Here is a 15,876-nt window from a genome sequence, read left to right as displayed (position 1 = left end):
GAAATCAGTATTTATCATGAAAACATTTGTTCAGTAATAAGTAATCCAAAATCGAAAATTTTGGATGATAGGCCATACTGTAAAGATATTTTTATTTCAGTTAGATAAAAGCATTAGCTCTATAAAGATTTTTTTCCGCATAAATTCTCAAAGATATTTTTCCTCATAAATTCTCATATCATAGAGAAAATTCCTCTTTTGATGATTTCTTTTGTCTATAAAGTTATACATATAAAAAAAATGAACCCAGTCATAAATTTCAGAGACAGACAGTTCGTCTTTACCAATGCCAAGAGATGTAAAAGTTTACAAACTGAACATGGAATCCTAAAATAGGTAATCTAGGTATGTTCTCTTATAAAAAGCAGGGTTTTATAATTTAAAATTGCCCACTGAATCTAGTTCAAGTCATTTTCCCCCTATTATCACCCAATCAAATACTATTTTGTTGAAACTTAATGGAGTATGCTGTCAGTTACCTGATCTTAGGTATGTTTGAAGAATTATATTCAAAATGAAAACATGAATCTTCATTCATAAAGACTTTCAGACATCAGTGCTCAAAAAATAAAATTCTGCTATTTTAAAAGTAAGCCACAGAATAATTACACTTCATAGTAATCTGAATAAAAACTGTACAGGCTTGTTCAGGTTTTTGCGTTAACATCTTACAGAGAAACATGAATGAACCATTTGGCCAAGTCAGTACATTCTTATTTTAATTCCTAATGATGTACAAAACTGTTCTAATTACAAAGCAAAGACTAAGCGAAGATAGGTGATGAAATACCTCAAGAGATTTTTATTGTCTACAAGTACTTTCAGATAATCTGCCAGTTTCTTCTGCATGAGTGCAAGATAAAGCCAAGCTCTGCCCCTTCCCACAGCCGTCCTGTAATTCAAACAGAGGATCAGACTATTAAAGCATTACAACAACAAAAACAAAGGGAAAAAAGCCAACTTAGCCAAGGAGAAATATATTCACACACACACATGTACACACGCACACGCACACACTTGTGAATGCAAAGCTGCCCTGGGGGTTGCGGGAACACTCTGGGAAGGCTGAGGAAATGGCTCACTGCATTTTTTTCAGGACTATTTGAAGTCTGTATCATAGGCATATATTTCCCTCCCTCCCCCTCAAAACAACAACAACAACAACAAAACCAGAAAAAAAATTTAAGCCAGAAACACCTGATTTCTGGAACAAACACAACTAGATAAAACTTTGAGTGTATTCATAAATTTCACAGGAAGCCAGGAAATACCAGGTTAGATTGTATCATGGATAAACATTCTTTCAAAAGATGAATATAGAACACAGCTATTGAAGTACTGAACTCACAAGATTTCTAAGGCATTAGCTTGAAATTTATTACGTCAAGTTTATTTTTGACACAGTAAAATACACATAACATGAAGCGTACCACCTCATCCGTTTTTAAGTGTACTGTTTAGCAGTGTTAGGCACATTCACGTGGTTGTACAACCAGTCTCAAAGGTGCAATTTTGAAAAGATCTGTTTTAAAAGAAAAAAAAAGCCTCCCAAATATAGACCTAGCACGATTTAAGGAAAAAAAGATACTGTTCTAAGCAGAGTAACTGCATTTGTAATATCCAAGAGAGTATTAGAGGTACTGCTATAATCAATATCTGCCTCAAAGGGCTAGAAGGCACCCAACTTAATATAAAAGGCTTTGGATTCCCCCCACCTTTCAATAAATGATGTGAAGTTAGAGTAAAAGAAGAAAAGAAATAGGAAAAAAACAGACATACAATGTTGGCATGGTAGGAAAAATGGACACTGACATATCCTGCTTGGTGGGAGTACAAACTGGTACAATTGCCAGCAGGTTATCAAAATTCTGCATCTAGCAATGTAAGGAAGTAATTGAAGATGTACACAAAGATGTATGTTGGGGATGGTCAGCACTGTAGTTTGGACAATGAGAACTGGAAGACGACCACAAAGCCCAAAGTGGGAGGGGCTGAGAAACAGGATGCTACGTGCTCATTTCAGAAACAAAGTTGTGGATGAGTATTTAATATGGAAAAAGGTTTAAAGTCTACTATTAAATGGGAAAAAAGCTACAGTAACAGTGTAATATTTGGTTTTTCCCCCAGTTCTCCTTCTCTGTTCATTAATACACTGCTCCTAGTCTAGGTTCACTTCCCAAACATTTTTCTGCATTGGAAATAAATGTTTATTTTTCTTCCCCTCTGACAAAAATATTAGTATGCTACATATGCCAGTTTGCAACTTCCTTATTTTACTGAATATCTGTCATTTTTAAATTCTTTCTGTACATAGGGAATTTCCTGTTCACTTTTTCATAGCTTTAAGGTGTTTCACTATTGGACTGTGCCATGATTTATTTACCTACTTTTTAATCTAGGCCATTTCTAACCTGCTGTTACAAATAATGCTGCAACAGGTATTTCTGTACATGTGTCATTTTCACATGTTAGTTCTATGAGACAAAACCCCTAGAAGCAGAATTACTGGGTCAAAAGGTAGATGCACTTGTGGTTTCGGTGGTTAGTGCCAAGCTGTCTTCCATGAGGAGTGCAACAGTGATGCCGCTGAGGGAGGCGAAGGTGAATTAAAACAGAATCTTCTTTACTTGTCTGTCTGACTTTGTACTGAAAGGACCTACAAGGATACTGACCAAGATATTAATTGTGGCTTTGTTTTTTCTGAGTAGTAAGCTAATAGAAGCATCTTTTTTGCTTGTTCTTATTTCCTAATTAAAAATTATGTAATAAGATTGTTTCTAATTTCCAAAAAAGGAGAGAACCTTGTCTGTTGTCTGGGTTTAAATGCCATTACATGAAATCACATTCGTTGTCTAACAGTATATTTAACAATGAATCATGATATGAAAACAATGAAAAGTTCTGGGTACTGGGCCACACTGCAAAAGATATTTTTATCTTAATTAGACAAGGAAATTAAACTCCAGAGAGATGACTCTCAGGACTCAAAGTCTGTCCTACAAGTCTCAAACTACCTCAGAGCAAACAGTCTCTACTCTCCAAAAAATACTAATCATAACTTTCAAAATTCTGTAGAAATTTTAGAACTTTTGCTCCTGTTTAATGAAATAGTAAAAACACTGCAGCTCTTTATGGAACAAAGCCAGTAATCTTTTCTCACATGGCTCCCAAAAAGGCTACTACTCCAGAGGCATCAAGAAGAGGGAGTTACTCTGTATTTCCTTTTTGGCAGCCAAAGGGAGGATTTTGATACTTAAACTAATTACTTGTTTAGCATCCACAGGGTTAATAAGGGAACAGAAGCAGTGAGTTCAGCTGACAAGAAGCTCTGTGTTAGCATAACAAGACTTCAGAAATGCCCCTGTGCCTAAGTGGAAACAGAAGCATTGAGTGCAGGAGAAGGCAGAACCCTGCTCCATCCCATCAGACCACCCAAGGACAGGGTCTCGCTGGCTGGAACGGATGGACAACAGGACCACATATAGAACTGAAGAAACAAGGCAGATACGGGAGGCTCATGAAAGTGAAAAGTAAAAGTGTTAGTTGCTCAGGCATGTCCAGCTCTTTGCGACCCCATGGACTGTAGTCTGCCAGGGTCTTTTGCCCATGCAATTTTCCAGGCAAGAATACTGAGTCGGTATCCACTTCCTTCTCCAGGGGATCTTTCCCACCCAGGGATCGAACCCGCATCTCTTGCATCACAGGCAGGTTCTTTACTATCTGAGCCACCAGGGAAGCCCAGGAAGATCATGGCTGGTGGAGGTGGGGTGGTGGGGTGGTGTCACCAAATAAACATATTAAAGTTTGTCACCTGCTATGGGCTTTCACCTTAGGTGGCATAGGCCCACAGGGCTGAACCCAGATCAGAGACAGAAGGCTTAAATCCTATGAACGCACGGGGTTCAGCAGCAAATGAGTTTAGCAAGATGTAGAGGGTTTCAGAGGCAGGAGACATGTGTTCTCTTCCTGGTTCCACCACTCAGTTGCCAAGGGACCTTGGGCAAGTCACTTAACTACTCTGAGTCTCAGTTTCTGCACTTGCAGATGGGAACACCAACAGCTTAGCTCCTAGGGATTTGTGGAGGATGAAATGAAATAATGAAATGTCCTTAGCACAATGCCTGGCACTTGGCAGGGCCTTAGTCAGTGGTGGTGGCTAAGGTAATTACCCTAAAATGGAATGGGCTGGCCCTGCAGGAGAAGGTCAAAGAGAGTCTGGACAGTTAAGTTCCTTGTGGAAGACTCTGCAGGGGGCTCTTTTTGTATCGACCTCAGGATCTCCTTCTCCTCCTGTAACTGCTCTTGCAGTGACAATACCTTTTCATTACAGAACCTTGTACGACAGGCAGGAATCACTGTCCTCATTTTAAAGAAAAGGAAACTGAGGCTCAGAATGGGGCAAATTTTGCTCAACTTTATGTGGACATTGAGCAGCAGAGCTGAGACTAGAGTCTAAGTAAAGTGTGGCTTGTGCTACAGTTTGTTCTAAATTAGAAGATGCTTTATTAGCAAGGAATTGAGAAATCGATAAATACAAGGGAGTTTTTGTTTTTTTTTAAAAAAACATCAAATTGATGTAACTACTTCTCACTCACTTTAATTCTGGTAGGTTTCTGACACTAGTGGCTATATCTGATGCTTCTGGACAAAGTTTCTCCACCAGCTCCAAAGGACCAAAGAAAGATTTATTTTGGCCAATAAAACTCTTCTTAACTAAAAGGGAAAACAGAAGTATTATTTATAAGAACATTTTGCAAAACGTCTTCAGGGGCCCTCAGTCTCTCTCCCAAAAGCCAAATGAAAGCTACGGAGCTGCACTGCTTACTCCTTCTGATTCAGTGTTGGGGACTGGGAGAAGCCAAGTACCAAATGAGCTCTCCCTGCTTCTGATGATGGGGTTTCTCTGCCATACCCATTATGCTCCCTCAATTATTTATTGCCCACAAAATAAAACAAGTGCTCAAATCATCATCTATGAAATCCTTGCCCTGTCTCCTTCTTACCTGATGCCAAAGTCAATTCTTGATTAACTTTGTCAAATCATCATCACCATCCCTCATCTGAACTGCTGCAATAACCTCTTAATGGGTTTCCTTGCTCCTAATATTACCACCACCCCACCTTTCTAATCTGTTCTCCACATAGGTGAAAGTTTTTTAAAAAATGTGGGCTAGATCTTATCTTTTCATTGCTGAAAATCCTCCAAATACTCATGAAATAAAATCCAACTCCTAACTTGACCTTTAAAGGCCGATGTGATCCAGCCCATCCCAACCACCCTGACCTCGCCTCCTCCTGCTTGGCATGCCGCACTTACCTGGTGTCTTCCTCAAACCAAGATTGGTCCCATTCAAGACCTCTGCACCTGTTCTGTTTTTCTAGAAAGGCTCTTGCCCCATAGTTGACTCCTTCTCTCCTTTAGCTCTCAGCTCACATTTCACTCCCCAGAAAGACCTTCCCCTTTTACCCTAACTGGAAAGATTTTCTCTTGATTCTCTATCTTTTAACCAATCTTGCATCCCTGAATTAGTAGCATTTTGCAACTATTTTGCTTCTGAATTTGTTGTCTTATCTCCTCTCTAGAACTGTGTTGTCCAAGGTAGTCACTAGCCACAAGTCGTACTGAAATGTAGCCAGTCCAATTGAGATGTGCTGTAAGTGTAAAATACACAGTGGATGTTTAAGCCTCAGTTTAAAAAAGAATGTAAAATATCTTATTAATAAGGTTTATACTGACTATATATGTCAAAATGATACTATTTTGGCTATATTGGGTTCAATAAAATAAATTACTAAAACTTCATGCGTTTCTTACTGCTTTTTAAAAACGTGGCTACTAGGATATCAGAAATTACACATGTGGCTTGCACGGCATTTCTATTGGACAGCGGTGCTCTAGAATGTCATGTCTTGTGGGCAGGGATCTTACACAGCTGTTATCCCAGCAGCCAGAACAATGTTTGGCATTGAAGATGCTGAGCGAAGTTAGCCTGAATTTTCACGCCCCCGAAGCCCCTCGCCCCACCCCGCCCCACGGCCGCGGCTCACCTCTCAGCCCATGTTTGAGGCAATGCTCCATCACTACAAAGAACTGCTGCAGGGGTGCATGATCTGCATCCAGGCTGCGGCCCAGGCTCAGGGCAGACTGGAGCAAGACCTTGATGCTAAGTTTCATCATGTGCATCAGGTTGACACGCTCCTCCATCATCTGGCACTTGGAAGCTGTAGAGTGGAAGCAGGGACAGCTCCGTTAGTGCACTGAATGTAGTCCTGGGTGAGGAGGCTAGATGCAGAACAACGAAGGGAAGACCCGTTGGCCGGTCTGCTCCGAGCACTCAGGTGCGGATTACTGGAGTTCTCAGCCAACGGGCCCCTAATCCCGGGAGGTCACAGCCTCACCCGGGCGGCTGAGGCCGTGGGTCAGACTGCGAAGGCCTCTCCCAGGTAGCTCCGCGCGTTGCTACGGCGACGGCCCAGCACTCACTGCGATTGGTGTCTCCCACGCCCTTATTCCATTTTCGACCAATGGAACGATGCAAACTCCAGAAAGCCTTGCCCTAAGCTAGACGGCTTGCTGGGAAAGTGCTCCACCCACTCTCGTTCCTATTGGAGGAGTCCGGCTCGAGGCCACGCCCCCAGCGCGCGCGGGCGCCATTTTGACTTCCTTGCCAGGAACGAGGTATCGGCTTCCGGGCTTGCTTGGGGGTGGATCGTATAGCTAGAGGGTTCCTGAGCCAGCTGTTTCGTCTGTGAGTGCCACCCGGAGCATTCGGGGAAGCATCCATTCCTTGGTACAGGGCTCAAATTCTCGTTGTCCGTCTTTCGTACACGATTAGCGGACTGTTATGAGTTTCAACACTTCTTTTGTAAGGTAAAACCATTAGAATAAAATGAACTTAGCTGAGTTTACACTTAAACTCCATTAATCTCGTCGCTTTGAGAGTAAAAGTTTGTAATCAATATCAGATAACCATGACAGAAATTTTTAGGTTAATTTGTGCTTTTATCTGCCAGTATAATTTCAGTGACCTGCAAACTTTTTTTAATCTAAAAAATACATTTTACATTACAGTCCAACAAATACGCATGTATTATGTTGTTTAGTCGCTCAGTTGTGTCAGACTTTTCTGCGACCACCGCATGGACTCTAGCCCACCAGTCTCCTCTGTCCATGGGATTCTCCAGGCAAGAATACTGGAGTGGACTGCCATTTTCTTCTCCAGGGCATCTTCCAAACCCAGGGATCCAAGGCCCGTCTCTTGCATTGGCAGGCGGATTCTTTACCGCTGAGCCAAGAGGAAAGCTCATATAATATGTAAAAATGTATAAAGGTGAAACAAAATTTTGCTATAAAGTCTGCTGCTGCTGCTGCTGCTAAGTCGCTTCAGTCGTGTCCGACTCTGTGCGACCCCATAGACGGAAGCCCACCAGGTTCCCCCGTCCCTGGGATTCTCCAGGCAAGAACACTGGAGTGGGTTGCCATTTCCTTCTCCAATGCGTGAAAGTGAAAAGTGAAAGTGAGGTCTCTCAGTCGTGTCCGACTGAGTGACCCCATGGACTCAGCCTACCAGGCTCCTCCATCCATGGGATTTTCTAGGCAATAGTACTGGAGTGGCTTGCCATTGCCTTCTCCGGCTATAAAGTCTACCCTGAGTTAATTTTTTGTTTTGGGAGTTTTTTTTTTTTTTTTATAGCGGTTGTATGTTTACAACAAAATTGACAGGAAGGTACAGAAATTCCCTTCCCTCACATGCATCTGGAGAAGGCAATGGCAACCCACTCCAGTACTCTTGCCTGGAAAATCCCATGGACGGAGGAGCCTGGTGGGCTGCAGTCCATGGAGTCCCTGCGAGTCAGACACGACTGAGCGACTTCACTTTCACTTTTCACTTTCATGCATTGGAGAAGGAAATGGCAACCCACTCCAGTGTTCTTGCCTGCAGAATCACAGGGATGGGGGAACCTGGAGGGCTGCCGTCTATGGGGCTGCACACGACTGAAGTGACTTAGCAGCAGCACATGCATCAGTTCAGTTCAGTCGCTCAGTCGTGTCCGACTCTTTGCGACCCCATGAACTGCAGCTCGCCAGGCCTCCCTGTCTATCGAGAGCCAACTTCCAGAGTTTACCCAAACTCATGTCCATTGAGTCAGTGATGCCATCCAACAATCTCATCCTCTGTCGTCCCCTTCTCCTCCTGCCCTCAATCTTTGCCTGCATCAGGGTCTTTTCAAATGAGTCAGCTCTTCGCATCAGGTGGCCAAAGTATTGGACTTTCAGCTTCAACATCAGTCCTTCCAATGAACATGCATAGCTGTTATCAAGACTGGAAGTTTTTTTTTTAAATAGGGATGAACAGCATTGACAGATGATAACCAAGGTCCCAGTGCATCCTCTATGTTCACTGATGAAGTAAGTAGTATTGCACCTTCTATCAGTTCAGTTCAGTCGCTCAGTCGTGTCCAACTCTTAGCGACCCCATGAATCACAGCACGCCAGGCCTCCCTGTCCATCACCAACTCCCGGAGTTCACTCAAACTCATGTCCATCGAGTTGATGATGCCATCCAGCCATCTCATTCTCTGTCGTCCCCTTCTCCTCCGGCCCCCAATCCTTCCCAGCATCAGAGTCTTTTCCAGTGAGTCAACTCGTTGCATAAGGAGGCCAAAGTATTGGAGCTTCAGCTTTAGCATCAGTCCTTCCAGTGAACACCCAGGATCGATCTCCTTTAGAATGGACTGGTTGGATCTCCTTGCAGTCCAAGGGACTCTCAAGAGTCTTCTCCAGCACGACAGTTCAAAACCATCAATTCTTTGGCGATCAGCTTTCTTCACAGTCCAACTCTCACATCCATACATGACCATGGGAAAAACCATAGCCTTGACTTGACTGACCTTGGTTGGCAAAGTAATGTCTCTGCTTTTTAATATACTGTCTAGGTTGGTCATAACTTTCCTTCCAAGGAGTAAGCGTCTTTTAATTTCATGGCTGCAGTCAGCATCCGCAGTGATTTTGGACCGCTAAAAAATAAAGTCTGACACTGTTTCCCCATCTATTTCCCATGAAGTGATGGGACCAGATGTCATGATCTTTGTTTTCTGAATGTTGAGCTTCAAGCCAACCTTTTCACTCTCCTCTTTCACTTTCATCAAGAGGCTTTTTAGTTCCTCTTCACTTTCTGCCATAAGGGTGGTGTCATCTGCATATCTGAGGTTATTGATATTTCTCCCGGCAATCTTGATTCCGGCTTGTGCTTCTTCCAGCCCAGCGTTCCTCATGATGTACTGTGCATATAAGTTAAATAAGCAGGGTGACAATATACAGCCTTCACGTACTCCTTTTCCTATTTGGAACCAGTCTGTTGTTCCATGACCAGTTCTAACTGTTGCTTCCTGACCTGCATACAGGTTTCTCAAGAGGCAGGTCAGGTGGTCTGGTATTCCCATCTCTTTCAGAATTTTCCAGTTTATTGTGATCCACACAGTCAAAGGCTTTGGCATAGTCAATGCACCTTCTATAGGTTTGGACAAAAGTATAATATCATTATATTATAATGACATCATTATAATGTCATTCAAAGTACTTTCACTGCTCATGAAAACTTCTGTAGTCTGTGTATGCATCTCCCTGCTAACTCCAGGCAACCATTGATCTTTTTATTGTCTCCATAGTTTTGCCTTTTCCAGAATGGCATTTAGTTGGAATTTATTTTTCTTTTTTTCTTTCTCCTTGACAGGTTCAAAGCCTTTTTAAGACCACTCATGGCCTACACATGCATGGACCTGAATGGCTCTAGGTGTAAGCTCCCTGACTAAGTACTGCAGCTCTTCTTCCAATATTGAGCTCTGTCCCACTGGTCCTGCCCAGCAGCCACATGGAGGTGAGTAAGGACACAGTTTGGATATTTGTTCACTGAAACACCAGAAGTTTTGTGCCTCTTGTCACAATGAACCCAGATTCCTTTCTGGTGGGTTGTAAACAAATGAGCCATTTATTTAGGCCCTGTGCTCTATGTGCAGCCCAGTCCATGACAGTTTCTTACCAAGTGACCTCTCAAGGCCAGGAAACTGTCACTCTGGAAATTAAAACTATTATAGATCTCAAACTATAACCTAGCTCCAGCAGGAAAAATAAGCCCTTTTGGTGCACCCCTCTCTCTGCATCAGTGCCACTTTTTGGTCTTTTAAATGTTTGCCCCTTGGATTGGAGGATGGGGTGGGGAGTGTATTGTTTGTTTACCAGTTGTTCATTATATATGTTAAGCAGACTTTCATGTTTATTGTTTCCTAGTATTCTATGACTTGCCTGTTAAACCTTTTAACTTTCTTGATTTGTTTGCTTTTGTCTTATGGGTCTGTGTATTGTGGATATTAATCCTTTGTTTACCTGCTTTCTTTCATCAGCAATAATTAATATGGATATATTGTTAAAAGAGCATATTTGTGTATAGCTGAGTTAAAAAGAATGATACTATGATTGTGAATTTATAATACAAGTATTAAGTAAATATGAATGAGACTCAAGACAGCCTGGGACTGAAAATTCTAAATTCTCAGCAAAACCCAAGAAGACAGCCACTGGGAAAGAAAAACTGGTCTAAATATTTCATCTTGGTTTTGGAAAAAGAAAAATGGATTTTAAGTAAAGCATATGGGTGGGGATGGTATATTTTAAATATACCTATGTATTATTTCTTATCTCTCCTTGCTATTCTTTGGAACTCTGCATTCAGATGCTTATATCTTTCCTTTTTTCCTTTGCTTTTCGCTTCTCTTCTTTTCACAGCTGTTTGTAAGGCCTCCTCAGACAGCCATTTTGCTTTTTTGCATTTCTTTTCCATGGGGATGGTCTTGGTCCCTGTCTCCTGTACAATGTCACGAACCTCCGTCCAGAGTTCATCAGGCACTCTATCTATCAGATCTAGTCCCTTAAATCTATTTCTTACTTCCACTGTATAATCATAAGGGATTTGATTTAGGTCATATCTGAATGGTCTAGTGGTTTGCCCTACTTTCTTCAATTTAAGTCTGAATTTGGCAATAAGGAGTTGATGATCTGAGCCACAGTCATCTCCTGGTCTTGTTTTTTGCTAACTGTATAGAGCTTCTCCATCTTTGGCTGCAAAGAATATAATCAGTCTGATTTCGGTGCTGACTATCTGGTGATGTCCATGTGTAGAGTCTTCTCTTGTGTTGTTGGAAGAGGGTGTTTGCTATAACCAGTGCGTTCTCTTGGAAAAACTCTATTAGCCTTTGCCCTGCTTCATAGAATGCTCAAACTCCCGCACAATTGCACTCATCTCACACGCTAGTAAAGTCATGCTCAAAATTCTCCTAGCCAGGCTTCAGCAATATGTGAACCATGAACTTCCAGATGTTCAAGCAGGTTTTAGAAAATGCAGAGGCACCAGAGATCAAATTGCCAACATCCGCTGGATCATGGAGAAAGCAAGAGAGTTCCAGAAAAACATCTATTTCTGCTTCATTGACTATGCCAAAGCCTTTGACTATGTGGATCACAATAAACTGTGGAACATTCTGAAAGAGATGGGAATACCAGACCACCTGACCTGCCTCTTGAGAAACCTGTATGCAGGTCAGGAAGCAACAGTTAGAACTAGGCATGGAACAACAGACTGGTTCCAAATAGGAAAAGGAGTACGTCAAGGTTGTATATTGTCACCCTGCTTATTTAACTTATATGCAGAGTGCATCATGAGGAACGCTGGGCTGGAAGAAGCACAAGCTGGAATCAAGATTGCTGGGAGAAATATTAATAATCTCAGATATGCAGATGACACCACCCTTATGGCAGAAAGTGAAGAGGAACTCAAAGGCCTCTTGATGAAAGTGAAAGAGGAGAGTGAAAAGTTTGGTTTGAAGCTCAACATTCAGAAAACTAGATCATGGCATCTGGTCCCATCACTTCATGGGAAATAGATGGGGAAACAGTGTCAGACTTTATTTTTTTGGGCTCCAAAATCACTGCAGATGCTGATTGCAGCCATGAAATTAAAAGACGCTTACTCCTTGGAAGGAAAGTTATGACCAACCTAGATAGCATATTAAAAAGCAGAGACATTACTTTGCCAACCAAGGTCCATCTAGTCAAGGTTATGGTTTTTCCCGTGGTCATGTATGGATGTGAGAGTTGGACTGTGAAGAAAGCTGATCGCCGAAGAATTGATGGTTTTGAACTGTGGTGCTGGAGAAGACTCTTGAGAGTCCCTTGGACTGCAAGGAGATCCAACCAGTCCATTCTAAAGGAGATCAACCCTGGGTGTTCATTGGAAGGACTGATGCTAAAGCTGAAACTCCAATACTTTGGCCACCTCATGCGACGAGTTGACTCACTGGAAAAGAGTCTGATGCTGGGAGGGATTGGGGGTGGGAGGAGAAGGGGACGACAGAGAATGAGATGGCTGGATGGCATCACCGACTCGATAGAGATGAGTTTGAGTGAACTCTGGGAGTTGGTGATGGACAGGGAGGCCTGGCGTGCTGCGATTCTTGGGGTCGCAAAGGGTCGGACACGACTGAGTGACTGAACTGAACTGAACTGATGTATTATTTATAAATTTGAAAAGTATAATGAGATGGGTGATTGGGTGCAATCTCAAAAAGGCAGAATGATTTCTGTTCGTTTCCAAGGCAAACCATTCAATATCACAGTAATCCAAGTTGATGCCCCAACCATTAATGCTGAAGAAGCTGAAGTTGAACGGTTCTATGATGACCTATAAGACCATCTAGAACTAATACTAAAAAAAGATGTCCTTTTCATCATAGAGGCCTGAAATGCAAAAGAATGAAGTCAAGAGATACGAGGATTAACAGGCAAGGTTGGCCTTGGAGTACAAAATGAAGCTGGGCAAAGGCTAACAGAGTTTTGCCAAGAGAACTCACTGGTTATAGCAAACACCCTCTTGCAACAACACAAGAGACGACTCTATGTGTGGACATCACCAGGGGGTCAAAAACTAAATCAGACTGATTATATTCTTTGCAGCCTAAGATGGAGAAACTCTATACAGTCAGCCAAAACAAGACTGGGAGCTGACTGTGGCTCAGATCATGAACTCCTTATTGCCAAATTCAGACTTAAATTGAAGAAAGTAGGGAAAACCACTAGGCCTTTCAGATATGACCTAAATCAAATCCCTTATGATTATACAGTGGAAGTGACAAATAGATTCAAGGGATTAGATCTGATAGAGTGCCTGAAGAACTATGGATAGAGGTTCATGACGTTGTACAGGAGGTGGTGATCAAAACCATCCCCAAGAAAAAAAATGCAAAAAGGCAAAATGGTTGTCTGAGGAAGCCTTACAAATAGCTGAGGAAAGAAGAGACGTGAAAGGCAAAGGAGAAAAGAAATGATATATTTATCTGAATGCAGAGTTCCCAAGATTAGCAAGGAGAGATAAGAAAACCTGCCTCAGTGATCAATGCAAAGAAATAGAGGAAAACAATAGAATGGGAAAGACTAGAGATCTCTTCAAGATAATAAGAGATACCCAGGGAACATTTCATGCGAAGATGGACACAATTAAGGACAGAAATGGTATGGACCTAATGGAAGCAGACGATATTAAAAGAGGTGGCAAGAATACCCAGAAGAAATACATGAAAAAGATCTTAATGACCCAGGTAATCATGATGGTGTGATCACTCACCTAGAGCCAGACATCCTGGAGTGTGAAGTCAAGTGGGCCTTAGGAAGCATCACTACGAACAAAGCTAGTGGAGGTGATGGGATTCCAGCTGAACTATTTCAAATCCTAAAAGATGATGTTGTGAAAGTGTAGCACTCAATAAGTTAGCAAATTTGGCAAACTAGGCAGTGGCCACAGGACTGGAAAAGCTCAGTTTTCATTCCAATCCCAAAGAAAGGCAATGCCAAAGAATGTTCAAACTACTGCACAGTTGCACTCATCTCACACACTAGTAAAGTAATGCTCAAAATTCTCCAAGCCAGGCTTCAACAGTACATGAACCAAGCACTTGCAGATGTTCAAGCTGGATTTAGAAAAGGCAGAGGAACCAGAAATCAAATTGCCAACATCTGTTGAATAATCATAAAAGCAAGAGAGTTCCAGAAAAACATCTACTTCTGCTTTATTGACTACACTAAAGTCCTTGACTGTGTGGATTACAACCAACTGTAGAAAATTCTTCAAGAGATGGGAATACCAGACCACTTGACCTGCCTCCTGAGAATACTGTATGCAGGTCAAGAAGCAACAGTTAGAACCAGACATGGAACAACAGACTGGTTCCAGACTGGGAAAAGAGTACGTCAAGCCTGTATATTGTCACTGTGCTCATTTAACTTCTATGCAGAGTACATCATGCAAAGTGTCGGGCTGGATGAATCACAAGCTGGAATCAAGATTGCCAGAAGAATTATCTATAACCTCAGATATGCAGATGACACCAGCCTAATGGCAGAAAGCGAAGAACTAAAGAGCCTCTTGATGAAAGTGAAAGAGGCGCGTGAAAAAGCTGCCTTAAAACTCAACATTCAGAAAACTAAGATCATGGCATCTGGTCCCATCACTTCGTGGCAAATAGATGGGGAAGTAATGGAAACAGTGAGAGACTTTATTTTCTTGGCTCCAGAATAACTGCAGATGGTGACTGCAGCCATAAAAAACACTTGCTCCTTGGAAGAAAAGCTATGACCAACCTAGACTGCATATTAAAAAGCAGAGACATTACTTTACCGACAAAGGTTCGTCTAGTCAAAGCTACGTTCTTTATGTAGTCATGTATGGATGTGAGAGTTGGACCATAAAGAAAGCTGAGCACCAAAGAATTGATGCTTTTGAACTGTGGTGCTGGAGAACTCTTGAGAGTCCCTTGGCCTGCAAGGAGATCAAACCAGTCAATCCTAAAGTAAATCAGTCCTGAATATTCATTGGAAGGACTGATGTTGAAGCTGAAGCTTCAGTACTTTGGCTACCTGATTCAAAGAACTGACTAATTGAAAAAAACCCTGATGCCAAGAAAGATTGAAGGCAGAAGGAGGTGGGGACGACAGAGGATGAGATGGTTGGATGGTATAACTGACTCAATGGACATGAGTTTGAGCAAGCTCCGGGAGTTGGTGATGGACAGGGAGGCCTGCCGTGCTGCAGTCCATGGTGTTGCAGAGTCAGACTCAACTGAGCGTCTGAACTGAACTGATCCTTAAAGAAGATACCAATCCCTAGGCTATAAACGAAGTCTAGTGGTCTTCGAATGGGAATAAATATATGCAGGAAGTCCTGAGAGGGCTAGGCAGGTCCAGATATTTTGAGGAAATTGATTTTTAGATCCTCAAGTTTCACAGGCACTCTTTCTTTACCCACTCTACAGAAGAATCACAGTTCATTCCTTGTCCCATATCTTCCTCCTGAGGCACTGACCTGAGCTACAGAAAGTACCACATACCAGATAGGGGTGAAGCTTCTTTTGATGATTAATCAAATCACCAAAAACATGAAGAGATTCCAGTCTTTCATTTGCTGAACTTAGTTAAAGGAACTTGATCTTGGAGGAGAGGAGTGGTTTCTACCCATCTGCTGGGTATCCTGAATTTAGAAAGTTTTAAAAAAATTTATCTACAAATAAAAATATATGTAATTGTTTTCGGTTGGTATCAATACTTATTCCTTGGATGTGCCATTAACTTGATGGACATGTTCTATAAATTAAATGAGCCAAACTGCAGCCCTTGAAGAACATGTGCACCAACTCTTTTTTTATTAATTCTGGCCACATCTTGGCATGTGAAACCCTAGTTCCCTGATCAGGGATCAATCTCATGTCCCCTGTGGTGGAAGTGCTCAGTCCGAACTACTGGACCACCAGGGAATTTCCTAGTCTTTTTGTCAA

At 42.1% G+C, this 15,876-nt stretch overlaps 1 protein-coding gene, 1 long non-coding RNA gene and 1 other non-coding gene across 4 annotated transcripts in view; 1 reads left to right on the top strand and 2 right to left on the bottom strand.

Annotated features, from left to right (window-relative positions):
* The window catches only part of RUFY1 (RUN and FYVE domain containing 1), a 71,307-nt gene that overhangs the window by 48,196 nt on the left and 7,235 nt on the right, over positions 1 to 15,876 (bottom strand). The window contains exons 2-4 of the mRNA XM_055431217.2: positions 6,049 to 6,222; positions 4,596 to 4,713; positions 791 to 892 (exon numbers count right to left, since the gene is read on the bottom strand). Of these exons, the coding sequence (XP_055287192.1) occupies positions 791 to 892; positions 4,596 to 4,713; positions 6,049 to 6,222 (394 nt within the window). The remainder of the gene's footprint in view (positions 1 to 790; positions 893 to 4,595; positions 4,714 to 6,048; positions 6,223 to 15,876) is intronic.
* LOC129559460 (uncharacterized) overlaps positions 6,597 to 15,876 on the top strand; it is a 58,435-nt gene continuing 49,155 nt past the window's right edge. For both annotated transcript variants that reach the window (XR_016038129.1, XR_016038128.1), the window contains exons 1-2: positions 6,597 to 6,679; positions 9,735 to 9,878. This is a non-coding gene — a long non-coding RNA (uncharacterized LOC129559460). The remainder of the gene's footprint in view (positions 6,680 to 9,734; positions 9,879 to 15,876) is intronic.
* On the bottom strand, positions 9,891 to 10,020 carry LOC129559670 (small nucleolar RNA SNORA11). The gene has a single exon (XR_008686613.1). It is a non-coding gene; the product is annotated as a small nucleolar RNA SNORA11 (small nucleolar RNA).

Source organism: Moschus berezovskii, chromosome 8 (genome assembly GCF_049115385.1).
Source record: "Moschus berezovskii isolate FMDL1 chromosome 8, NW_MosBer_1.0, whole genome shotgun sequence".
Taxonomy (NCBI): domain Eukaryota; kingdom Metazoa; phylum Chordata; class Mammalia; order Artiodactyla; family Moschidae; genus Moschus; species Moschus berezovskii.
The sequence above is the reverse complement of the archived record's forward strand: the minus strand, read 5'-3'. Positions and strand labels throughout refer to the sequence as shown.